A 25,568-nucleotide genomic window follows, 5' to 3' on the forward strand; every position below is an offset into this window, starting at 1 on the left:
TTAGCATTAATCTTAAATTTTGACTTCTCTCAAATAGGTTCACTTTGAGAATCAATTTCTCATTCACCTATTACTCATTTTGAGCGTACATTATATCAAATTCTTCGTCTCACTACGAAGAACCCGAATCCACATTAACCCGACCCAAATTGAAGTGGATCCCGCATATATTTGTACCACAAAATAATCACTCCAAATATCATTTTAATGCTATTTTTCCAACAATATATATATATATATATATATATATATATATATATATATATATATATATATATATATATATATATATATATATATATATAGTAGGGTTCCAATGAGAACACTTGTTTAGGTGAGAACGTGGGAACAAATCGTGTGCATCCATCTAATATTTTTTACTTATCTAGATTAGGTTAAGTATGCGCCAACGCGAATTAAATGTGTGCAAACGCACTTAATACGGCATACTCCTATAATGTGTGTTTGTGTGTGTGTGTGTGTTGGTTTTATGACTTTTGGGCAATCAATGACTAGTCAACACAACTTTTAAAATAACGAATATATGAAAAAAAATATTAAAATATATATGGAGAGAACAAATATGTTGTATTGCTTCGAATTGCTTGTTGAGTAGTAAAAATTGCTCTCCCTTCTTCACGTATACTCTCATTTATACATATTTTGGGCCTAGAGCCCTATAGGCCCACTTCGACTGCAAATGGCGAATCTTCTTCCCATGCTCCTAGTAAGGTTAGCTGCCTTGCGGGGGAGGGGTGCCTTTGGCCAGCCACTACCCTTCGGGTGCTGCCTCCCTTACGTCTCCAATGTGAGGTGGGGTCAGCCGACCACCCAAAGGTGGGAAGACTGGTCGACCACCGAGTGGTGAGAATATCAGTCGATCATCACATGGTGAGATGACCAATCGACCACTGAGTGGGTCCCAAACTTTAGAGGCCCAATATTTAATTTTACCTAGCTAGTTTAGAAATAAAAATTAAAAGTTTTCAATTAAACTTAAAAGGCTCTAGAAATGGTAGGAATGTGTGTTTATTGTATTTCAATTTCAATTTGGATGTCAAAGGTTTGAGACTTGTGTGTTTCTCCAGCTTTGGATATTTCCCTATTTTTTAAATCCTTTTTGCATTGCGAGTTTGCGCACACTATTATTATTATTATTATTATTATTATTATTATTATTATTATTGTTGTTGTTGTTGTTGTTGTTGTTGTTGTTGTTGTTGTTGTTATAATTGTAACTTATTACATAATATGTCTTTTGGCTTTTTCTTTGCGCACAGTAACATGTCTTTTGTCTCCTCCTCCTCCTCCTCCTCCTTCTTCTTCTATTGATTTTAAAGATTGTGATTTTTGTAGGGTCTCATTTATTTACCAGAATAGGGCCACAAGAATTTAAAAACCGGCCTTGGTAGTGTGTCATGTGCAATTGGGTTACTGGTGGTAGCATAGATGGATTCATTGTGCATAGCCGGACTAATTATTTGAACAAAGTTTGTATTAAATTTTATATTATATATTTTTTAAAATATATTTAACATATTCGTAGTATATGTTTAAGTGTTTAACAATTATGCAATTCTAACTGGGATGGGGTTCAAACCTAAACCTTTCTTATAGAAATTAATGAGTAAGTTAAAAATAATAAATAGTTAACAAAATATTCTGTTACTAAAGTTTATTATAACGGAATTTAGGTTATTTAAGGGAAGAAAATAATATAATAGAGGGTAAATAAGGAAAATTATTAAAAAATATTAAAATCAAAAGAATATGAACCATTCATTTTAAGAAACAATGCTATCGACATTTTTCTTATTTCAGTTAAGAACCTAACATTATTGGCTCTTATTTGAATTGTATGTATATATAGATAGATTTATTTATTAGTGGAAAGAAAATAAAAAAAAATATTGTGGAAACCTTTTCCTAGGCAAATAATCGAGTAGGTATGTTTTTTTAAATATTTTTTTTTAGAAAATTGGAAACTAGAAAAAATAAATTAATAATATATTGACTTATACATTTAGAAAACTGAATAGAAAGAATGTAAAATGAAAAATAAAAAAGAACAAAATAGAGAATTAAAGTAAAGGCAACCAAGCATTTATATCATATTAATAGAGAGTAATTTTTTACTAGTCAACTGGTTACATGAGTGAAATTTGTCACAAGAGATCAATGATCGAGTTTTACCCATAGCAATGTGGAAATAACCTCACCTTAAGTGATCAGTTGAGTCACCATGATTTATTCTTCCACAATCATGCGGGGACGCTTGGAGTGAACGATCCCACTTTTTGTCACATGAAATCAAAATTTAAAGTGAAAAATGTGAAAAATAAGAGTAAAACTATTTAATTACAATATTATACTAACCACAACTGTAGAGATTTATTTTATCATATGTAAATATTCTTTCCTAATTATTTGTGATGTGATTAGTCAATCATAGGATTTCCTTACCCTTATTTTCTTTGTTACCGTTAAGTAGATTGTATATATATGCTTAAGTTCCTTCATTCATAAATCACAATCAATATACAATATATTTTTCCATTCTCCAATAACAACAACTAAATTTAAAAATTATATATATGAATATTAAAAAAAAATACTAAAAAGAGTATTTTGAAAGATCAACAAGATCAAGAATTCCTTGAAAAAAAAGTGTCTTTTATGCACTTTGTAATAATTAAAGAAAAATTTTCTATTTTTAACGTTAAACTTATACTCCATACTTTTTGTTAATGGTAACAAATCCTATATATAATAAAGCCATATGGTCTTGTGAAAATTAAATAGTGATCATCAACATTTAATTTTCACAAGACAATAATAATATTGTTAATTATAATAACAATAACAATAATAATAATAATAATAATAATAATAATAATAATAATAATTGCAATAATAATAATGATAATAATTTCTACGGACAGTTTAATATATATATATATATATATATATATATATATATATATATATATATATATTTATTATATTTATTTATATTTCAATTTTTATTGGTAAATTATTGTGTGAACGATGGTCCACATAATTGTAGGTGACGGTAATAACGTTACCGGTAATAATAATATAATAATGCTATAAGAGAGTAACAATAGTTGTATTGTCTTTTTTCTCCGTATAGAAAGTATCATCCCCTGCTCAGCTGAGGGAAGTTCTATTTATGCTAGGTCCTAACGGTAACAACATGAAGAGACATCCTTGGGGAGCTGAGCTAACGGCAAGAATATCAAGAGTCATGAATGAGGCGTTGAGGCTTTAACTCTCTCTCATCAATGGTGGCATCAAAGGTGGCTTCAATGACAATAAAGGTAACACCTGTTGGAATTCTAACCGTTTGAGTTCTGTCCGTTGGGTTCCCATGTGATGCTGAGTCAGATGCTCATTTGTGATCCGGGTCGGGTGCCAGCTCTATTATCCTGTAACCAGTCCCCCCCCTACTCCTGAGTCAACGGATATGTTTGAGTTGACTTGGGAGTAAGGCTGAATCTATCTTGATCCTCTGTAGAATCCTGCTTGATTTAGGATATGTGATTTTATTTGATCCTGTGTATGTGATTTTATATATATTTTTTTAAATCACATATGATTTTATTTTATTTCTTATGCTAGGCGAGATAGGCTTTGGCCTAGGTTGGCAGAGGTGCGTGCCTCCGGCCGAGGCGTCGCCTCGACTGATCGTGGCCGAGGCGTGCGCCTCGGCCGACCGCGGCCGAGGCATCGCCTCGACCGACCGCGGCCGAGGTGTCGCCTCGACCGACCGTGGCCGAGGCCGGCGCCTCGACTAATCGTGGCCGAGGCGGCGCCTCGACCGATCGTGGCCGAAACGGCGCCTCGACCGATCGTGGCCGAGGCGTCCCCTCGACCGATCGTGGGCGTCGCCTCGACCGACCGCGGCCGAGGCGTGCGCCTCGACCGACCATGGCCGAGACCGGCGCCTCGACTGATCGTGGCCGAGGCGGCGCCTCGACCGATCGTGGCCGAGGCGTCGCCTCGACCGATCGTGGCCGAGGCGTGCGCTTCGGCTGATCGCGGCCGAGGAGTAGCTTCGACCAATCGTGGCTGGGGCAGGCTCCGGCCTATTTTTATTATATTTTTTATTTTTTATTCATCATTTTTTTTTTTTGCCGAGACGGACTTCGGCGTTGGCCGAGGCGTGCGCCTCGGCCTCGGCCAACCCTTGGCCGAGGCGGGCGCCTCGGCCATCCGAGTCGAGTCACGTCTCGGCCAACCTGTAGCCGGGGCGTGCGACTCGTTCCTTTTTTTTTTTTGTTTTTTTTTGAAACAACATGGGCGGACCACAAGCACGAGGTATTATTCCAAAAGATTTCAGAATGCAAAGCGGGCGGACCGCGATTACCAAACACTAGTCCCAAACGACTACTAGAATATTAAGGAAAATACTTAATCAAATGTTCCTAGCTCCATACCCGATCGATTATCCTTACAGATGGTGTGGACTTTTGGATCATTTCTGCCAATCTTTTTACATGCTTTAACGTAACAACTGCGGGCCGCTCGCTAGTCTCCTTTGACGACCCCTATCCCGCTCAGAGTGGGGAACTTCATACACAAGTGTTCCACCGACACTATGGCCTTGAGGTTCTCCAGTGCCGGTCTCCCTAATATGATGTTGTGCGCACAAGTGAGTCTTACCACGATGAATTCCAAGTCAAGTTTGCGAATGTTAGGGCTCGTGCCTATCTCCACTGGTAAGACCACTGACCCCTCCGTCTCCACTGAATCACCCGTAAATCCAGAGAGTGAGGTACGTACTTCTTTGAGCTGGTTCCTAAGTATCCCTAACTTGGTGAAGGCATCGTAATACATCACATTGACTGAGCTTCCCGTGTCGACTAAGATGCGGCGGACAATGACATCGTTGACGTCCATCTCAATTACCAGGACGTCACGATGGGGTAACGGGCCCTCTAGGAGGTCATCATCAGAGAAGGTGATGGCCTCCTGTCTCTGTTTCTTTTCTCTAGGAAGACTCACCACTTCTCCCACGTATAGCTGCCGGCTCCACTTCTTTCTTTCCGCGGGCGTGTCGCCCCCTGCGGGTCCACCATAGATAAAGTGTATGGTGTGCTTCTTTTGTCATCTGGGCGCCACCTCGGTTTCTTTCTCGCTATCATTCTGCTCAAATATTTGGTCGTGTTATCTTTTTTTGGCGTTCGAGGTGGACGGCTCTGTGCCATCCTCATTCCTCTAGACATTTTTTGGTGGATTGTGTTGCGGCTGTTGCTGCTGCTTGGATCGCTTGACGAAATGTCGGAAGTAGCCCTGCTGGATGAGTTCTTCTATTTGTCTCTTCAAAACGTGACACTCATCCGTATCGTGGCCGGTTTGCCTATGGAACCTGCAGTACTTTGTTTGGTCCGCCTTCGGGGAGAACTTCATGCACTCCTCGGGGAATTCTATCATTCCCATCTCCTCAGCTTGCTTTAGAATGACACTGACGGGATGGGTAAGAGGAGTTAGATTACGCAAGGGAACCAAGCGAGGTCGTTCGTGGTCTCGGCCTTTCCCTGCGGTCGGGTGGTTCGAGAGTGGTGCCTGGCTGGGCGGACCCGCTTTCCCAGGCTTCCCACCTTTCCTTCCATCCTCTTCGTCCTTCTTCTTCCTGTCGACGTCCTCTGCTTCGGCATAGCGGCTAGCCGTCCTTATCAGATCTTCGTAAGAGTGGGGGCGGTAGGCGTTCAACTGCTTGTGGAAATACCCTGATCTTAAGGCATGGATAAATATCGGGATCGCCGCCTTGGAGTCGAAGTCGTAGACATTATTGACTTCCTTTTTCCATTTTATCAGGAAGTCTTTGAGGCTCTCGCCTCTATCTTGCTTCACTACACAGAGGTGAGAGAAGGGTTTCTTACGATGTATGCTACCGGAGAAGTATGTCAGGAAGCTCTTGGACAACTCCCCAAAGTTTTGGATTGACCCATCAGGGATGGTGTTGAACCAGTCTTGGGCCGCTCCATCCAGGGTGGATAAGAACGCTCGGCACATGATGGCGTCCCCTGCCCCGATCATTACCATAGCAGCCTTGTACCTCGTCATGTGGACGCGTGGGTCAGTGACCCCCGTGTACTCCCTGATGGCGGGCAACCTAAAGTCCCTCGGCAAAGGTATGTCCATGATGCTTGGGGAGAATGGTGTCGCCATCCGTACCTCGGGTTCCGGCGACTGCTCCCGTGCCTCCACCCTTCTTGCTAACTCCTCGATTCTTCTCTGCAGCCTCTCGACCAGGGCCGACTCATCAGGGTGCCGGTGCGGGGCCGGCTGCCGCTCCTCCAAATGTCGGTGTGGAACCCGCTCATCAACGTGTCGCTTCCCCGCCGAGTGCCGTCGCGGAGCCGGCTCTTCGACGCGTCGCTCCTCCAAGTGTCGACGTAAGGCCGACTCATCAACGGTCGGCTCCCAAGAATCGCCCACCTCCTCTGTGGGTGATCTCTCGGCTTCTCTGTTTTCGTGTTAGCGGGGATCTCTGGTAGAGGATCCCTCGGCCCGTGATCCTAATCTTTGCCGCACGGGCGCCCTTTGTCCCAATCGTTCTGGTGCAGATTGGGAAGGGCCTGGTTGTCGTCTGGCCGGTCCACTTCTTTGGGTCTCCACCCTTATTTCCTGGGGGGTGGCCGGCGGGAGCACTTGGCCTTGTAGCCCCACCGCCACTTGGTTTAGTGCCGCCGCCACCGCTTGCTGGATGGTCGCCTGGAGGTTCACGACTTGGTTCGCCCCTCTATTGTGGAGCTGGTCTCGGAAGTCCCCTCCATTGTTGAGTTGGTCTCGAAGGTTTCCTCCATTGTTGAGTTGGTCTCGAAGGTCCCCGGGCCTCTCATTGTTGAGCTATTCTCGGAGGTCCCCTCCGCGATTGTTGGTGAGTTGGTCCCGGAGGTCACCTAAGGCATTGCCATTGTTCACGTTGCGGGAACCGTGGGAGCTGCGGGACACCATTCTTTCAAGCTTGCTGTTGAAAGAGGAATGAGTTGTGTGTGTCGTAGCCTGCTTGAGTATTGGACTCAGGCTCTCAATGAAAGCACCAATGACGGTAATAACGTTACCGGTAATAATAATATAATAATGCTATAAGAGAGTAACAATAGTTGTATTGCCTTTTTTCTCCGTATAGAAAGTACCGTCCCCTGCTCAGCTGAGGGAAGTTCTATTTATGCTAGGTCCTAACGGTAACAACATGAAGAGACATCCTTGGGGAGCTGAGCTAACGGCAAGAATATCAAGAGTCATGAATGAGGCGTTGAGGCTTTAACTCTCTCTCATCAATGGTGGCATCAAAGGTGGCTTCAATGACAATAAATGTGACACCTGTTGGAATTCTAACCGTTTGAGTTCTGCCCGTTGGGTTCCCATGTGATGCTGAGTCAGATGCTCATTTGTGATCCGGGTCGGGTGCCAGCCCTATTATCCTGTCAGTAGGGATCATGAATATCAAATATATTTTTAATATATTAAAAATACATTATTTTTATATTGAAAGTACCTTACATACATATATAATGTACCCTTAGTAATTTAAAATATACTTTTTATTTCATGCAACCCCAAAGTTCATAAGTTTGAAATTAATATATGGCATAGCTAGGCGGCCTAATATTTAAGATTGTTGATGTGCATATTGAGAACTACAGAGACAAAGATGCGTTATTCGTGGATTCATCGGATACTATCCAACAACACTCTCCAACTTAATTGACATGAAGTAGCCTTAGTAACATTAAGATTATATTCTCTAATTATTAGTTCTCATCTTTTATTGATTACACACTTAATTCGATAGTATTTGGAAGAAAAAATCAATGTTCGAACTAAGATTGTGATTTTGGTCTTTAAAGGTCAATTGTAAGTTGCTACATCTAGAGTTAGAAATCTCAAAGGTCTAAAAATTTTGATCCGTGATGACTCTAAAATTGTAATTCAATTACTATTGTAGTTTACTAAGTTCTTAAAAATTTGTAATATTAAATACTATGTACTAAAATTTTAATATAGTTTAAGATTTGTAGTAATCGCCCACCTTAAATATTATTTTAATTGTAAATATATTTATGTTCATACTTTTATCATAGGAATTCACACATAATAATTATTAAATAACAAAAATTTTATATATGAATAAACTCATATAGGGTATATTTTTATAACATATTTTTCGTGCATCGCACGGGACAAATACTAGTAGGTTTTAAAACGTTGAAAGACTCTTGCGGTCGAGCGACATAGCTGTGCACCCTTAAATCGGTCTCAGGTTCGAAAAAAAAACGTTCAAAGAGTCAAAGTTGTGTTAAACCATTTCCTTCACAATAATAATAATAAAAAAAATACTTTATATAATGTGGTATTTATTCAGTACAAACTTTTAGGTAATGATTGCGAATTTTCTTTGTTATCCAAAAAATGTTTTATAGTCTTGAAAGGGATGTGTGGTAGATCATGATTTTTGCATCAGAAGATCACAAATTTGATTCTTGCAAACACTCTATTTGTTAAGCCTATTGCATATCAAGTAATGATTGCGAGTTTCTTTATCTTTAATCAATTTGATCACAAGTTTGATTGTGCACTATGCTTATTTCTTAGTGGGTAAATTAAACAAACTACAGAGTTCTTTGGTTATTTGTTATCATGTCATATTCTACTTAAAATTAATTGGTGGTAAATAGATGGAGATTAACCATTTAACTACGATAAACAATAATGTCATGTTTCGAATCAAACCATGGTTGAACTCAGCCAACCTGGCCAACGCCCAACAAAATTATTAGCAAACATATTATAATAGGGGAGAAGTAAAGGGTAAGAAGTAATTGTGGTTTAGAAGGTAGGGTGAATCCTAGGCCGTCACGTACTATATCCCTTCCTTAAGCGAAGATACGAGCCATCCACTGATAATGCACTTTTTATTTTTAGTACATTACCCATACCCAATTTAGTCGTTGGTTCTAAGGAACCGTTTTATTCCTCCGTTACTCTTCCAATGGAGGCAAGGCTATCTACAACTTTTCTCGGCCATAGATGGACGGCCGCTGCCGGAGCCGGGGCCGGAGCCGGAGGAGGACGCCGCCTCTTTGGCAAGCAATTCAATACGCGATTATTCTTCCCCCTCCGTCCCCATCCCTCGCTCCCTGTTTCCTGCAAGACTCGCCAGCGCCATTTCAGGTATCGATTCTGATTCACTGCTTGCTAGTGTGATTATACGGATTCTGTGATCTATACATACATCTCTGCAATAAAAAACTTATTTGATTTTCCCTTGTTTATTAGCATTTTCATTTGCCGCTCATAAGTGAAGAAATAGATGGTGGTTCGCTGTGTAGTTTTAGTACTACAATGATTAGCGACTAGGTTTTCTTTGTTCTTCTTTTCAATGCCTCCAGTTTTCTGAACTGAGATGAGAATCATGTCGATAGCAAATTATCAATTCTTATACTGGTCCGTGATCTTTCATAAAAAAAAAAAATTCACAGTTATAGCTTGCTTTATTGCTTTTCCATTGATAATAGTTAATCTGGTACTGAAATTTCTGCAGCTTGCAAAATAAGAGGCAACGACACAAGAAGATCAGTTTGGAACGTCCAACAAACACAGATATTCGGTCAACCAGTGTTGAAGGTGATCCAGAAAATGCCTTGGATGATAGTTTACCAGTTTCAAATGAAGAAACAATAGCTGAAGGGAATATTGTCGCTGTGACAGAAGCTGAGAGTCCAGATTTGAAAGAAGCAAATAGTCTACCAATTTCAAATGAAGAAACAATAGCTGAAGGGAATATTGTCGCTGTGACAGAAGCTGAGAGTCCTGATGTGAAAGAAGCAAATAGTCTACCAATTTCAAAAGAAGAAATAACGTCTGAAGGAAATGATATTCTGACAGAAGCTGGGAGTTTTGGTGAGAAAGGAGCTAATAGCGTACCAATTTCAAATGAAGAAACAAAAGCTGAGGGAAGTAATGATAACATGACAGATGGCGAGAGTTTTGATGAGAAAGAAGTTAATAGCATACCAATTTCAAATGAAGAAACAAAAGCTGAAGGAAGTATTGATACCATGACAGAAGCTGAGAGTTCAGATGAGGAAAGAGCAAATAGTATGGTTCTTCTAGATGAGATTAAATCTTTGGTACACTCTTGAAACTGCATTTTGGGATGAGATCTAGATGTTTATCTTTCAATAGCATGCATGAAGAAGCAACCTTCATGTTTGGCTACCTGAAGGTTGTAAATCAAAGGGAATAAGAATGGATCCTTCTTGTATCCATCTTGCTAAATTCACAACAGATTATTTTAATTTTTTACTTCCCCTGAGCTCTTAGATAAGCCCCAAGTATAGGAACTTGCTCTTTAGTTATTTAATGCTTCAATTGGAAAGCTTCTTATTTTTTTTCCTCTACTCTCTATTTGGTTAGTCTGTCGATGCAAATGGGGAAAAGGCAAGCATTCAACTTCAGGATTTGGTTGGCATGATAAGAAATGCTGAAAAGAGTATGACATCTTTTCTTCTGAAACATTAAATTGGTTTTTTAATGCTATATTTTGTAGACTTTCCTGGACAGCCTATCTGATCTTTTTTTTTTTTTTTTTTTTTTTTTTTTTTTTCAATTTTATAATTTAGATATTTATATTCTTAATAAAGCTCGTATCCATGCACTTGAAGATCTTGGAAAAATTATTGGTGAAAAAGAAGCTTTGCAGGGTGAGATCAATGCCTTAGAGATGAAGCTAGCAGAAACTGATGCTCGGCTCAGAGTTGCTGCCCAAGAAAAGATACACATGGAGCTTCTAGAAGAGCAGTTGGAGAAGTTGAAAAATGAACTATCTAGTAGGGGTATAAGTGAAGGAGATGTGCATAATTCAATTCCTATTTCACAGGATACGGTTGTTTATTCGATTAGTGAGGAACTTGATATATTGAGAAAAGAGAATGCTTCACTAAAGGGTGATCTGCAGTCACTTAAGACAGAGCTCAGCAATGTCAAGGAAACTGGAGAACGCATTCTAGTGCTGGAGAAAGAACGGTCGTTTTTGGATTCTTCTTTAAAAGAGTTGGAGTCTAAACTTGCTGCATCTCAGGAAGATGTGTCAAAACTCTCAGCCTTAAAATCTGAATGCAAGGGATTATATGATAAAGTGGACCATTTACATGAATTGCTACATAAAGCAACTAAACAGGCCGATCAAGCAACATCGGTACTGCAACAAAACCAAGAGCTCCGGAAGAAAGTTGAAAGGCTTGAAGAATCTCTTGAAGAGGCTAATGTCTACAAGCTATCATCAGAAAACTTGCACCAGCATAATGAACTCATGCAAGAAAAGATAAAACTTCTCGATGAGTGCCTTCAAAGATCTGATGAAGAGATACAATCATATATTCAGTTATACCAAGATTCTGTAAAAGAATTTCAAGTTACACTTGATAATCTGAAAGAAGAAAGCAAGAAAAATGCTTTAGATGAACCTGTAGATGATATGCCTATGGAATTCTGGAGTCGCTTACTGCTAATGATTGATGGTTGGTCTCTAGAAAAGAAAATCCCAAAGGACGATGCAATGCTGTTAAGAGAATTGGTTTGGAAGAGAGATCGGCGCCTATTTGATGAATACATGTTATGCAAGGAGAAGAATGAGAATGAAATTATCTCCACACTTCTAAGATCACTATCATCATCAGCAAGGTATACATATTCTGTCACGGTTGAATGGAATTTATACCATACCTCTAGATGCTAACGTGTGTTTTTTTGTCAATATTTAGTGGAAGACTTCACATAATTCATATTGCAGCTGAGATGGCGCCAGTAGCAAAGGTATAATAGCTCTTCGATGCATTTTCCTGACATTTTCTCTGTGGGAAAGCAACAATCTACATTTTAACTTCAACTTTCGTGCATATTTCTTCAGAAGTTCAGATTGTATACATAAATAACAGGATTTTGAAGGGAAATTATAAGCACCATTTAACTACCAATTTTTTCTTACTTGGAATTTTCTTTTATTTTTAAACAAAACACATGTAATAAATGTTTATGTCCTTTCCCCTTACTTCATTTAACTTCACTTTTTCCTGGGAGCATGTTCCCCCAAGACCTCTTGTCATTCCAAATATCCCTAAGATAAATATTAACAGATCCTGGTGGAATCTGTTGGGTATGAATAGATTGTTCAATTCCCAAATAGACCTCCTAGACACAGAAAAGATACATTGTCAAGAAAGGTAAAACCATATCATCTTGATAGCTATTGTTGCTCTTTTTTATTTATTTTTTTATTTTTTTTTTATTACGTATTATCATTATGTTTATTTTTGTAGTCATATTGATCTGTCATGAATGATGTACTTTTTGTGTTAATGTTTGTTTTTTAGAGATAACTAATCATAACTCTTGTGGATGTTGAACCACATCTTCAATTTAGTTTTAATCTTGAAATGCATATTGATGAGTCATGAATGATGTCCTATATAGTCTTCTGCCTTTCTCAATTATTTCTATATTCATTACCCATGCTTCCATGTATGGGAAACTGGAGTAGTTTAAACAGAATATCTGATAGAAACCCCTTCATGCATCATACTGGAAACCTTGGACATAGTCATTGTGGCTTTACATATCTGGAGCATTTTATTATTTAATTTGAGGTTTATTTAAAGGGTATACTGGTTTGCATTATAGGTTGGTGGTCTAGGTGATGTGGTAACTGGTCTTGGCAAGGCTCTGCAGAAGAAAGGACACCTTGTGGAAATTGTGCTTCCTAAATATGACTGTATGCAATATGAGCTAGTTTCCAACTTGAGGGTATGCTCATTGCATCGATAATCTGATCTGCAAGACAATAGGCTAAGATATAGTATACCATTGCATTTACCTCATTTACTATTTTCAGGTCCTAGATGTTGTAGTTGAATCATACTTTGATGGTCAGTTATATGAAAACAAAATTTGGATGGGGACTGTTGAAGGTAAAAATGCTCAGTTCTGCTTGGTATTTACATTGCTTCATTTGATTGCTCTTTTGGTTGGTTTCTTGCAGGCCTTCCTGTATATTTCATTGAACCTCACCATCCAGGCAATTTCTTCTGGAGAGGTCAATTTTATGGGGAGCATGATGATTTCAAACGATTTTCATTCTTTAGCAGGGCTGCGCTTGAGCTAGTTCTTCAAGCGGGCAAGAGACCGGACATCATTCATTGTCATGACTGGCAAACAGCTTTTATTGTATGAAGAATCTTCTATTTCTTTTACCTTGTTCTTTTGGTTTCCTCATCTCTTATATATTAGTATTTCCTGCAGGCACCACTTTACTGGGATCTATATGTACCAAAAGGATTGGACTCGGCAAGGATTTGTTTTACATGCCATAATTTTGAGTATCAAGGGACTGCACCAGCATCAGAGTTAGCTTCCTGTGGTCTTGATGCTTACCATTTGAATAGGCCAGATAGGATGCAGGATAATTCATCAAATGATAGAATCAACCCTGTTAAGGTATTTAAACACTTTTGATTTACGAGTCGCTATAACTGATCTAGAATATTTTTTCCATTATGTTTTTGTTTACATGTTAATGAATCCTGTATTTCACAGGGTGCAATTGTGTTCTCCAACATTGTAACTACAGTTTCACCAACATATGCTCAAGAGGTCCGGAGTGCGGAGGTATGAATGTGATTTCCTTTATAATCATTCTTTATATTTATGTGAAGGTGCCAAACAGCTAAAGTTAATTTCTCTCATTGTTGACAATATAATATCTAAGGAAATCATTTTGATCTCTTGAGTAAGTTTATTTTAGATAGAATCTGATTCTATGCTTTACAATGTAAGAATTATAACCCATTAACCCCTGTGTTCTCCTCCCTTTTCTTTTCTTTCTCCTGGATTTTGACAGTTATGATAGAATATTACTAAACAAACTTCTGGGGCCCCAATACTCCAGATTGATTCAAAAATAATTTAGTTATTGCTGATGAAGGCATAACTAGTGATGATAGATAGCCATTTTTGGGACTGCCAATTGTTGCTTCTACTTTCTACACAAGCCTTTTCCGATGCATGATGTGGCTTTAGTTGATGTTTCAAACTCTTCAACCAGGGGTTACTTATGTGTTTAATTCATGATATACAGGGGGGAAAAGGCCTTCATGCAACAATTAACTCTCATGCCAAGAAATTTATTGGAATTTTAAATGGAATTGATTCTGATGCTTGGAATCCAGCATCTGATACTTTTCTGAAGGCCCAATACAGTGCAAGTGATATTGAGGGGAAAACAGAAAATAAAGAAGCATTAAGGAGACGTCTAGGGCTGTCGTCTGCTGATGTTAGGCGACCATTGGTAATTATTATGATCTCTGTTCAATTAATTAGGACTGTCTTATATTGCCATTGGTGGAGGTCATTGATCAAACCCATCATTATGTTCTTATTTTTATCTTGCATAATGCATACCTCAAATAATAGGTATGCCCATAAAAGCAACTGTACTGTGGTAGACATTCTAGAAGTTATGGAGTTGAGAACTTCAAATAGGAGGAGAAAAGAAAGTCTGATACTCTGATTTCCTTTTTCCTTTATTTGACCAACATCATTCTTGTTATAGATACCCTTTCTCTTCAATACTATGACTTAGAACACTATAGAGTTGATGAACTGCATCACCCTGTGAACTTTATCCCTAGAGTAGACTGGAAGAGAACTGCCAGAGAATCCTCTTTCTTAAGTGTACTTTCTGATGTGCCATTAATTATGAAATTGAGAATTATTTTGGTTGGAATGTAACTTGTAGATCTAAAATTCAAACCTTCCCTGACACAACATTGTACCTTTTACCTCTGAAGAAAATTGAAAAATAAAGACAATGAAAGGTTAACATTTTAAATTTTCAATAGAAAGAGGGGGCTTTCTGACCATTAATTTGGAATGAAATCTTTAGTGCAACTATAGCCTGTCATTTCGTTAAGAATTAAGTTCATGACCTTTCTAATTAATGGTGGAACCTAATTTCTATGTCACATTATTATTTTGCTAACTGTGCTGTACTTTGAGGAGGTTTGTTTTGTGAACTTTGACACAAGTTTGATCAACTTTTGGTAGGTTGGTTGCATAACAAGATTGGTGCCCCAAAAAGGTGTTCATCTTATTCGACATGCTATATATAGAACTTTGGAGTTGGGAGGACAGTTTGTTCTTCTTGGTTCAAGCCCTCTCTCCCATATTCAGGTACTAATTTGCTTTCCTCATACATCTAACTGCTGAAACATGATAATTTAAAAATGGGAAAAAGGGTCAAATAGACCCCTAAACATTATACGAAAGAGCAACTAGACCCCCGAACTTTAAAAAGTGGCAATTAAGCACTTAAACTTATTAAAATCAGTCAAATAGTCCTATTTACCAGTAACCAACAGGCTACCGTAAAATTTCGATGATGTGGCATGCAGGCCGCCATTGACCGCTGCACGCCACCCTTGACCACCTTCGTTTACAAAAAAGGCGACTACCGGTCATGGAAACGACTGATGGGTCAAGAAGGTGACCGAACTGGTCGCCTTCTTGAAGGAGAAGGTGAACCACTGTTTGCCTTCTTCACTGAAAAGTTCGCTGGTCGCTGGCTTTGTCCCTGGAACCTAATGACCAAATTCTAGGTGGATAACCGGTTATTGGGCCCAAATGCACCAAAATGACAAGTTAGAGGGTTTAATTGCCCCTTTTTAAAGTTCGGGGGCCTAATTGTTCTTTTGTATAATGTTTAGGAATCTATTTGACCCCTTTCAAAGTAAAGTTATATATATAATTGGTTTATATTTTATCTGTATAGTTGAATCAATAATAAGTCATAACTGAAAGAAAATTTATGGAGTTGCTTCTCTAGGCTCCCCACTTTTCAAAATCTAAAAGTAGATTTAAAGAAAACTTTTCCATACCAATTTGTAACAATGTACCTCATCCCTTACGATTTTTAGTATCTGATATTGTACAATCAGTATGGAAGTGGCTCCCATAGATTTAATATTAACTCTGTTGTCTTTAATTGGCTTTGTTCCCAAAACATTTCTTTCGTGCATTACTTTAGCATTGCTGTAAATAATGTGTCAACTGATGCTTATTGTTGTTGCAGAGGGAGTTTGAGGATATTAGCAACCATTTCCAAAATCATGAACATGCTCGGTTGATATTGAAGTATGATGAATCTCTTTCACGTTTAATTTTTGCAGCATCCGACATGTTTATCGTTCCATCCATCTTTGAGCCGTGTGGCCTAACACAGGTACTGCTGTATACAGTTGCTCAGACTCTTAATGAACCAACATTAAAGGACAAAAACATGAATAAAAAAATTAGACATCACATTCTGATGAGAACCATTTGATTTTATAAATCTGCAGATGATTGCAATGAGATATGGATCAATTCCTATAGCTAGGAAAACCGGGGGCTTGAACGACAGGTAGGCTAGAAACAGTAATTTCTTTATACATCAGCCTATATACTGCTTCAAATATTATCATTAGCTTTATGAATTTTCTTGCAGCGTATTTGATGTTGATGATAACACCATACCAATCCAATTTCGGAATGGCTTCACATTTACGACTGCTGATGAGCAGGTAACTTTACAACATCCCCCAACCCTCTATACTAAAACTGCAGTTCTATAATCAACATGCAGAAAATTTTAAGCTGAAACTCAAAAGTTAGCCCATTACTGAAGAGTACTTGTGGAAATACACAGGGTCTTAGCAACGCAATGGAACGCGCATTTAATCATTATAAGAACAATAGTGAAGGCTGGAAAGAGCTTATTCAGAAGGATATGACCATAGATTTTAGTTGGAACTCATCAGCATCACAATATGAAGAACTCTATCAGATGGCAGCAGCTAGAGCAAGGGCCACATCAAGCCGTATTTGAGATTGTTCTGATAATGGTGATTCTTTTATTCATTGATCTAAGCTTGTGCTGCCCTGATTCAACTAGCAGAGTAGCAGATAAACACACACACACAAAGATAATGCTCGAGTTCACCATATGATTTTGGATGACGCCCTGATTTACATGTAAATAATTTCATTTTTGTAGATTTGTAATAATGTATATAGTCACCAACTACTCCCGTACAAGATTGTGGTGTCACTAATCATAGAAAATTAGAAATACAATAAGTGCATTATTTATTGATCATGAGTACTGTTGATGTGCAGTGCATAGTTCATCAATTTTTTATTTTTTATTTTTCTTCTTCTTGGATGTGTGCTTGAACCGACAATGATTATGTCTACATAAATGTTCAGTCTAACATATCTTATCACCATATATATGTTCCAAGGCAATACTGTTTCACGGGTGGGTCGAGTTTAATTTAAATATTGAAATATAATACTTTCACATTTTAATTTAAAAATAATACATTTTTTCTTATTTTCCATCTTTATCAGATGTGTCTCAGAGTTAAGAATTCCTAAGCTTCTCAAATTTGATGTAAAAATTCTATTTACCATGTCGGTTTGAATTATCACGGAGACTTTCTTGAAATCTTTTTAGGATTCATAGATGCTCACTCAAAATGGAACAAATATCACATTATATTTCCCAGTAATTCACAGAGATGTTACAGCATCAAACATCTGAATTTCTACGTGCTACATTCACTTTCCGGGAACAAAGTTTGTGGCATAGGCCCAGGCGTTGTTGTTAACTGGGTCGGCAAGGTGGTCGGCGAGGTTCTCCAATGGGCCCTTTCCGGTAACGATGGCCTGAACGAAGAATCCGAACATGGAGAACATGGCAAGTCTGCCATTCTTGAGCTCCTTGACCTTGAGCTCGGCGAAAGCCTCTGGGTCGTCAGCGAGACCCAATGGGTCGAAGCTGCCACCGGGGTAGAGTGGGTCGGTGATCTCTCCGAGGGGTCCGCCGGCAATACGGTAACCCTCAACGGCTCCCATCAACACAACTTGGCATGCCCAGATGGCCAAGATGCTCTGTGCGTGGATCAAGCTTGGGTTGCCCAAGTAGTCAAGACCTCCCTCGCTGAAGATCTGAGCTCCGGCCTTGAACCACACTGCCTCGCCGAACTTCACGCCGTTGCGGGACAACAGCTCCGGGAAAACGCATCCAAGGGCTCCCAGCATCGCCCATCTGGAGTGGATCACCTCCAGCTCGCGGTTCTTGGCGAAGGTCTCTGGGTCAGCAGAGAGGCCAGCAGTGTCCCATCCGTAGTCGCCGGGGAACTCTCCGGTCAGGTAGCTTGGGGGCTCGCCGGAGAATGGACCCAAGTACTTAACACGGTCTGGGCCGTACCATGGGCTGCCGGATGAAACAGGCTTCGGCTTACCAGCTGTCTTCCTCATGGTAAACTTGGCGTTTCCGGTGATTTCCGGGGTGGAAGGCGAGACCTTCACAGCCTTTCCGGCAAAAGAAGAGGAAGAAAGAGCCATTGTAGAAGCAGCCATGTTTGTAAGAGGAAGAAGAAGAAGAAGAAGAGAGTTGCTTAGTGAGCTGAAATATGGATGAAGGAAATGATGGAAGTTGGAAGTGATATATAGGAGGAGAAAGAGATACGAATGCTATCTCATCATATCTCTATCTTTACTCCCATTGGGTTTCAAGATTGTGTTGGCATTTGTGTTTTGTCAACGTGGCACATTCTAATCCACAAATCCACCAAGATTTTACCGTTGAATCGCAACCAATGTGGTTTCCCCATATGTTATCGGGAAATCTATCATCCTCTGATTAGCTTTTAACACATTGAAAAATCTGACTGTAAATGTTGCAAGCTAAGGTTCTTTGTGTCTTTTTAATCGCAGCCGGTTCAGTAAATATCTGACTTATGCAATTAAGACACCATTCGACCATTTATCAGTGCAATCATACTCGATAATGTTTTTCATGTATACTACGAGAAAAAATTCATATACTACATAGTACATACCTCTTGTTTCGTTATAAAATATTTTAAACTCAACGATGTTAGATTAAATATTTGTATGTTTAAACTTTTAACTAATAATTTGTTCAATGATTAACAAAGAAAATAATACGGAGTATTTATTTAATTAGCCGGCTAAAATTAACCTTATATTATAAAAAGTGATGTACTTTAATTTCAACGTCTTTCTCGGCAAATTATATTATGCACCAGGATCTACCTTGCATTATAGACCATGTTTAAAAATAACATTCAGATTTTGTATCTATAGTTGACACATTATGTACCTACAGTTGATAGTTTCTGTACATGTAGCTTTTTCATTTTATCAGTCTATTTTTTACAACAATATAGAAGCGAATTTCCGTGCTGATAAGAGTGAAAATCGTATATCGTCATGATAAGAAGATAGGGCATGTACTCGCATTTCGGAGACGTGCATTTGCGCTCCAAGGCCTATTGTTGTCGGCGTCGGACTGTCAAGGCGGTTGGTCTCCACCACCCCAAACAATTCTATGAGCTTGAATTGATCATACAATCTAGAGCTAAGTATTATAAATTAATGCTTTAATGTGCATGTGTGTGATTATTCATTTTTATTGGTTGCGCATTGGTTATGCAAAAACCCTTTCCTATAAATTTGCAGAATGGAATATGATTAATTTTGAAGATATAAATGATTAATCTTAATTATAGACATATCATGTTATTGTGTTTACCGGTACACATGCATTTCTTAGGCTTAGAGCTTTAAACAAAATAATGTGGCTTTCTTCGCAATTTGAGAATAAAAATTGTTTATATATGTGATTAGCCTTTTAAGAGGTGCAAGATAGAATATACATGCAGAAACGTGAACTATATATATAAAATAACTTGATCACTACGAGAATTGTGGGGGTCATGTGGCTAGTGTTGGTAATCAATAAGCTATGGAGATATAATTGTCAATTTATTGTGAGAGTCAGCTATGCTGTGTCTATTAAATCATACATTAAATTTATTTATGATTGATAGTCAATAAAAGTGAATGAGCAAAATATGTAATAATCTTTAATTTCTTTCAAAACATCAATGTGTTATTTATTTGAAGATATTGTATATATTGCAAGCATGAATTAAAATCACATTGATTGAAATGAATTTGGCATAGATATTGCTTAAGTTTTGTACTGAAATTATTTGTATAAAGATAATAAGCATATATCAAATGCTTTAATTGCAATTTGTTGGTAACATGGAAGATTCATCATTCTTGACTCTGGCTAGGAAGATGATTTTTAAGTAAACCTCGGTTTCACCATTTGACCTGGGAGTGTTTTAAGAAGTAGGGTGTTGATCATGCAGGTTAATTGAAGTGCCACTTGATCCTCACCTCAATCTAGGTAAGAGATCAAGTACTTTTGATAAAAGTATTTGTAAGTGTTGCATTATGGGGGTAATTAACTCCTTATATTTCTTTCCTCTCTATGTGGTACCGAGAATAATGGTAAAAGAGAATGTTTATGTTGAACATGAAAATCTCAAGAGAATTATTTGTGAGTGATGTGGTAAATGCTTCGATTCCCACAAATATGTACGAGATGCGTGGTCGGACCAGGTTTAGGTCTTTCTACAACATGCTTGTTGGTTTAAGGGTTACTCGATTAATGGCGTGTGGTAAGAGGTTCCCGAGCATAATATAGCTATATAGAAGTTATCCAAAAAGTCCCATTCAAAAAGCATCTACCAAGGTATATTCCCCTATCAATGAGTGAATAAAGTACTAGTCAAAGTGTACGTAAGTTTGATCGAGAGTATCAACTTACTTTAATAGAGAAGACTAATTATAAGGTTAGTCGTTGAATTATTGATGGAATGACTTAAAGTCGAAGAGGTGATAAATTCGTGGTGGATCCCACTTTTGTGGTCAAACGAAGCCATAAAAAGAATCACAAAGTAGTACACTAATTGGTCAATCCTATGTTGTGTGTACCGGTGAGGTTGAGCTACAACTCTTAATAAATTTATAACCCTATGAGACGGGTAGTCCTATTGAGACGGACTTAATGAATTCACCGCTTAATAATTGAGAGGGTGAGTATAAAATGCTCTTAATGATTTATACCCTAATTTAATTGGGTAGTCTAGATTGAGATAGACTTAATGAGATCACCTACTTGAGTGAAAAAGGTTAGCCGCCTTTTATGAAAGATAATGAACTATCTTTCTAGAGAACTCATGAGCAACCCTAAGTTAATTTGGGCTAAATATATATGTAGTTTTTTGCGAAACTTACACAAGATCTAAGGTCTGATGCGTGTCACTTTGGTTTAAACCTCTAGTCTAAGAGTTCAAGATTCGTTCACTCACTAGATTAGAGGATACATTGTGTCACTACGTGCTAGTTCAAGATTCGTTCACTTTCACTTAAGTGTCAAACCTTTATACTTCTCAGAGTCTTAGAATCATTGTCGTTCCCTTGCATTTGTGGGGAATTGTTGGGAAAATGCAAGTGCGTGGCCAATATTTTACTGATGATTTAGTCTTGATCCACTATTCACCACAAGGTGGTGAATGGCCAAGATTTATTAGGCAGTATATGGTCCAAATTATTTGGCCTTTTACTATTTAAGGTGAAGGCATTACTGAGTTCAAGGGCACAGACAAACATTGTCTTGCTAACTCTATTGTTCCCTTTTCACTCTGAGAATGTTGTCTATGTTCCAATCCCTGCTCCGGGTGCACGAAGACAGGGATTGTTGTGTTAACCTTCGGGGACGACGCCGTTGTTGTGAGCCTGCACCGGTAGTGGCGAATTCGCTTCTATGACAGTGGTTATACCACGACACAACAGTTATTTATTTTTCACTTTATCAGCCTATTTTTACAACAACTATCATATTATGTGTCAACAATTATCAAGTCAGATTATGTATCTATAGTTAGCACATTCTGTACCTGCAGTTGATAGTTTTTGTATCGGTAGCTATCATATTATGTGTCAGCAATTATCAAATTATTTTTTTTACGTGTATAGAAACTGTTTACTGTAGGTACAAAATGTATTAACGGAATGTACATAATTTTTGTATCAGGGTTCATAATGCAATATGAACCTCGATCCATGGTATAACAATTGCTGGCGGCAAATTATGCCATGGACCCGGGTCCACCTTGTAAGGTTGACCTAGGTAAAAAACGACGCCGCGCGTCTAGAATAACAGTGCCATTAGTGACACTGTTTCCTTAGCCTTTTTTTTTTTTTTTTTTTTGAATATAGAGTTCAAAAATTGTAACACCCCGTGTTACGCCCTTTAATCCCAGATTAATTATTTAATTAATTCCGTTAAAGAATAGTTACGAAGGATTTAATCTGGCCAGGATCCCTTAATTAATTAATGTGGTCCACGAAGGACCGTGGACCCTTGTTTATAATAAGGACTTTAAGTCTATTAGGAATAAAGAAAGTGGGCCTTTACTACTCAGATTCTAATTAGGAATCCTAGACCTATATACTTGTTAGGGATAGAAAGTAGGTCTATACTATTCAGACTCTGATTAGAATTCCTAACTCTATAAATAGGGGATTAGAAGGCAATTAGAACCCTTACCACCCATAGTTATATTACGCAAAATTATTCCCAAGAGATTCCCCACCACCAAGCCTAGGGAGATCAATTGGGTGGAAATCTTAGAGAACAACCTTAATAGCCAAGGGAGGATTAATTAAGGCTAAGAGGTAACCCATGTCTTACAAAACCTACTTTCCTTGCTATATATATATATCTTATTTATTGGCTCCTTTGATAATCGTATGTACAATTCTGTGATTGAGTCTTGATAGAGCCTTGCCTAGGATTTATATTGTGTTTATTTGATAATCTCGATATTCTTGATATTGTGATTAATTATGTGTGATCTTGTATTTTATTTATGTCTAGAGCTTGTCCCTAGGGTTTATATCGTGAATCTCGTTGTTGTGATGTTCTTGGTATATTTGGGTGGGAGTTATGCATGATCGGGTGTTGAGTCTAGCCTAGGATGTATGTTTAGGGCTTTGCATTTAGATTTCTTGATGTTCTGGATGCTCCTGAACCGTTATATGATTAATGTGGGGTCTTGGCATGTTTAGGAGTCGTGTTAAAATGTATTTGGAACGATTCTTGATTTCATTCCGTTAATTGAATCCGTGGTGTTGTCGTTATGTGTTGGAATGTGTCCGGACATAGTTTCAGGTTCCACGAGAGATCCCAGGACTGAAAGTTGCCTGCGTACCCAACTCCAGCGCGCAGTGGCCTGCCCGCCGGCCACCCGCTGGAATCTTGGCTGCCCACAGGCGGGTGGCTGGCGGGTGGTCCTCCACCTGCCACCTACCCGCTGGAAAGTGGGTACGGGGCATGGTATTTTCCCCCATTTTTTGTTTCCCCGTGTCCCGTTGTATCCCGTTTGACGTGTATGAGCCTCGTTTGATGTTTTGAATATCGTTCTAGGAATTATGTGTAATACGTGTCGTCGTTGTTATGTCTTGATTGTTATTGATTGTGTATGTGTGGATTGGTTGAATGATGATGAGTATCGTGGTCATTGCGCAATGGCCGGTATAACAGATGATAATGATGTTGAGATTGTGATTGGTGGAAATGAATTGTTGGCGGTTGGCACAACGAGTGCCCGGTCATTATACTAAAGGTACAGGCCTAGCGGTTACTGTGCTAAAGGCACAAGCCCACCTTCGACTAGCTTGCCGTTGAGCATGGGTCAGGTTATAAGTGTTGCGGTGTCATGTCGGGGCTATATGCGCTGACCCCTTGATATTGGCACTAGAGGTGCGGATCATGCGAATGGCACTGCGGCTCTATCTTGATATGTTGGTGGTTGATAGGTGGTTTGTCGGTGGGGGCATGTAGTTTCCTGGAGGAATAAGGGAGGCGATATAAGGGTAACCTGGAGGTTTATGTTGGAACTGATGTGAGCTACAAAGTTGGAACTTGGTATAAGGTTGGAAGATGGTTTGTGTGCCTTGATGATTACTTGTTAATTGATTGTCTTTGAATGCCATTGTTGTTTCTATTTGCTATTTATGAGCTTATTCGTCTATTATGTCTTGTATCGTATTCTTAAGACGCATATTAGTCTTTATGATTATATTGTCGAGTCTATTATCGTGTCTTGAGTCTTGATCTTGGATTTAAATTAGAGTCTCGTAGGTTATATATGTATTCTGGTTTCAAAATGATTTTCATATATCTACCTATATTGTACTTAACACGTTGGAGTGGGTTACCAGCATTAGTCGCTGACGGTTGTTACACCGGATGTTTTTCAGGATCAGTTGAGTAGCTTCGGGGCGCGCTAGTCGGATTCGTGGACTTAGTTTAGATAGTTCTAGCTTTGATGAGATGAGTTGTGTGCCTTGATTTGTATTTGGATATTAATTACGCTTTGTTAATTAGTTTAGCATGTGCATATGGGTTCTCTAGCTCAGATGTGGCATAGCACCCCGACTATTATGTTTAGTTTATACTCTGTTTGGGAATTAATATTAGATTTGTCTTTATTCCATAAGCTTTAAAAGTTTAAAAATTTAGGGGTGATTAGAGATGTCGATTCATTCAATTCAACTAAAGAATAGGGATTAGAGAAAATTTCAATTTTGGTCCACTGACTATTGGGGTTGTGTTAATTGCAACACTTGACTTTCAAAAATGTTCATTTAGTACTTTGACTATGCAATTTCTATCAATTTTGGTCATGCCGGCCAAATTACCGGCGAATTATGACCGAAAAATCTAAAGTCAAAATTTAAACCTAATTAGAAGGGATAAAATTGTCTTTTGTTGTTCCTTCCAATTTGAGAAAGTCAATTGTTGACCAAAATTAAACCCCTCCTTTCTCTAATCACTCGGCGAGAACCTCTGGTACATCTGCGGCGGATTCGCACCGGCAGCGCCACCTCGCATGGGTCCAAAATTAAAACTGTTTCCCTGTTCCCGTCGGCGACGGCAGAGAAACTGATAGAGAACTTTCAAGCTGCTTAGCTTAGCTTGCTGCTCCTCATCGCCTTTCTTCATCATCACTCAACTCAATCTCTCCCTAGCTAGCTAGTAACATGATTTTAGTCCCAAACTGAATGTCTCTTAATTCTATCTATCCATCCATCCATTCAATTCGATCACAAACTTCTCTTTTCTTTAATTTTAATTTTCATTTTCCATCCCGCCCTCTCATCACTTAGCTAGCTAGCTTGTGTCTTTCTCTGTTGGTGACTACTATACACGTACAAACTGCAGGCACCATCCATGTATGTAGGCCGACTCCACAAAGCCATCAACGGAGGAGGCGACACCGACTTCAAATCTCTGTATTCATCTACGGCAATTTGAGTCCACAGAGGATACGGCAATTTGAGTCCACCGCCCAAATACGACTACTTGTACTGTGGATCGCCCATCTACGACAATTTGAGTCCACATAGGATACGAGAATGGATAGCACACCATGTCTGATTATTCAGCGAGAAGTCAGTTTTCGTGATCTACGACGCCGGCAGTGCACACCCCGCGGTAATGGAGGTTCTCCGGGCGTGGATGGAGAAGGGCTATGTCACATTACAAGATG

General features: G+C 38.8%; 2 protein-coding genes across 3 annotated transcripts; one reads left to right on the plus strand and one right to left on the minus strand.

Annotated features, from left to right (window-relative positions):
* Positions 1 to 8,902: 8,902 nt before the first annotated feature.
* LOC109183684 (probable starch synthase 4, chloroplastic/amyloplastic) lies at positions 8,903 to 17,224 on the plus strand. Of its 2 annotated transcripts, XM_019333742.1 has the most exons (17): positions 8,904 to 9,204; positions 9,575 to 9,699; positions 9,790 to 10,163; positions 10,450 to 10,525; positions 10,656 to 11,715; positions 11,796 to 11,847; positions 12,712 to 12,834; positions 12,923 to 12,998; positions 13,070 to 13,254; positions 13,330 to 13,524; positions 13,624 to 13,695; positions 14,165 to 14,374; positions 15,133 to 15,258; positions 16,157 to 16,306; positions 16,425 to 16,486; positions 16,571 to 16,646; positions 16,772 to 17,224. In XM_019333742.1, exons 1-17 carry the CDS (start codon positions 9,023 to 9,025, stop codon positions 16,949 to 16,951), a joined length of 3,324 nt encoding a protein of 1,107 aa, XP_019189287.1. In that variant the 5' UTR covers positions 8,904 to 9,022; the 3' UTR covers positions 16,952 to 17,224. The 2 variants fall into 2 exon arrangements, with proteins under 2 accessions (XP_019189286.1, XP_019189287.1); XM_019333741.1 differs by having other exon boundaries at positions 8,903 to 9,204; positions 9,575 to 10,163; positions 10,677 to 11,715.
* Positions 17,225 to 17,593: 369 nt separating this feature from the next.
* Positions 17,594 to 18,576, minus strand: LOC109183685 (chlorophyll a-b binding protein of LHCII type 1-like). Its single transcript, XM_019333743.1, has one exon. It carries the CDS (start codon positions 18,487 to 18,489, stop codon positions 17,686 to 17,688), a length of 804 nt encoding a protein of 267 aa, XP_019189288.1. The 5' UTR covers positions 18,490 to 18,576; the 3' UTR covers positions 17,594 to 17,685.
* Positions 18,577 to 25,568: the final 6,992 nt, after the last annotated feature.

This window comes from Ipomoea nil, unplaced genomic scaffold (assembly GCF_001879475.1).
Source record: "Ipomoea nil cultivar Tokyo-kokei standard unplaced genomic scaffold, Asagao_1.1 scaffold1149, whole genome shotgun sequence".
NCBI classification, from domain to species: Eukaryota; Viridiplantae; Streptophyta; class Magnoliopsida; order Solanales; family Convolvulaceae; genus Ipomoea; species Ipomoea nil.

Bases quoted from the DNA above. Each gene is read 5' to 3' on its own strand.
- LOC109183684 (XM_019333741.1), top strand. From the start codon at position 9,023: ATGGAGGCAAGGCTATCTACAACTTTTCTCGGCCATAGATGGACGGCC. The intron at 9,205-9,574 runs GTATCGATTCTG...AAATTTCTGCAG, and splicing joins ACTCGCCAGCGCCATTTCAG to CTTGCAAAATAAGAGGCAAC. The intron at 13,255-13,329 runs GTATGAAGAATC...TATTTCCTGCAG, and splicing joins ACTGGCAAACAGCTTTTATT to GCACCACTTTACTGGGATCT.
- LOC109183685 (XM_019333743.1), bottom strand. From the start codon at position 18,489: ATGGCTGCTTCTACAATGGCTCTTTCTTCCTCTTCTTTTGCCGGAAAG.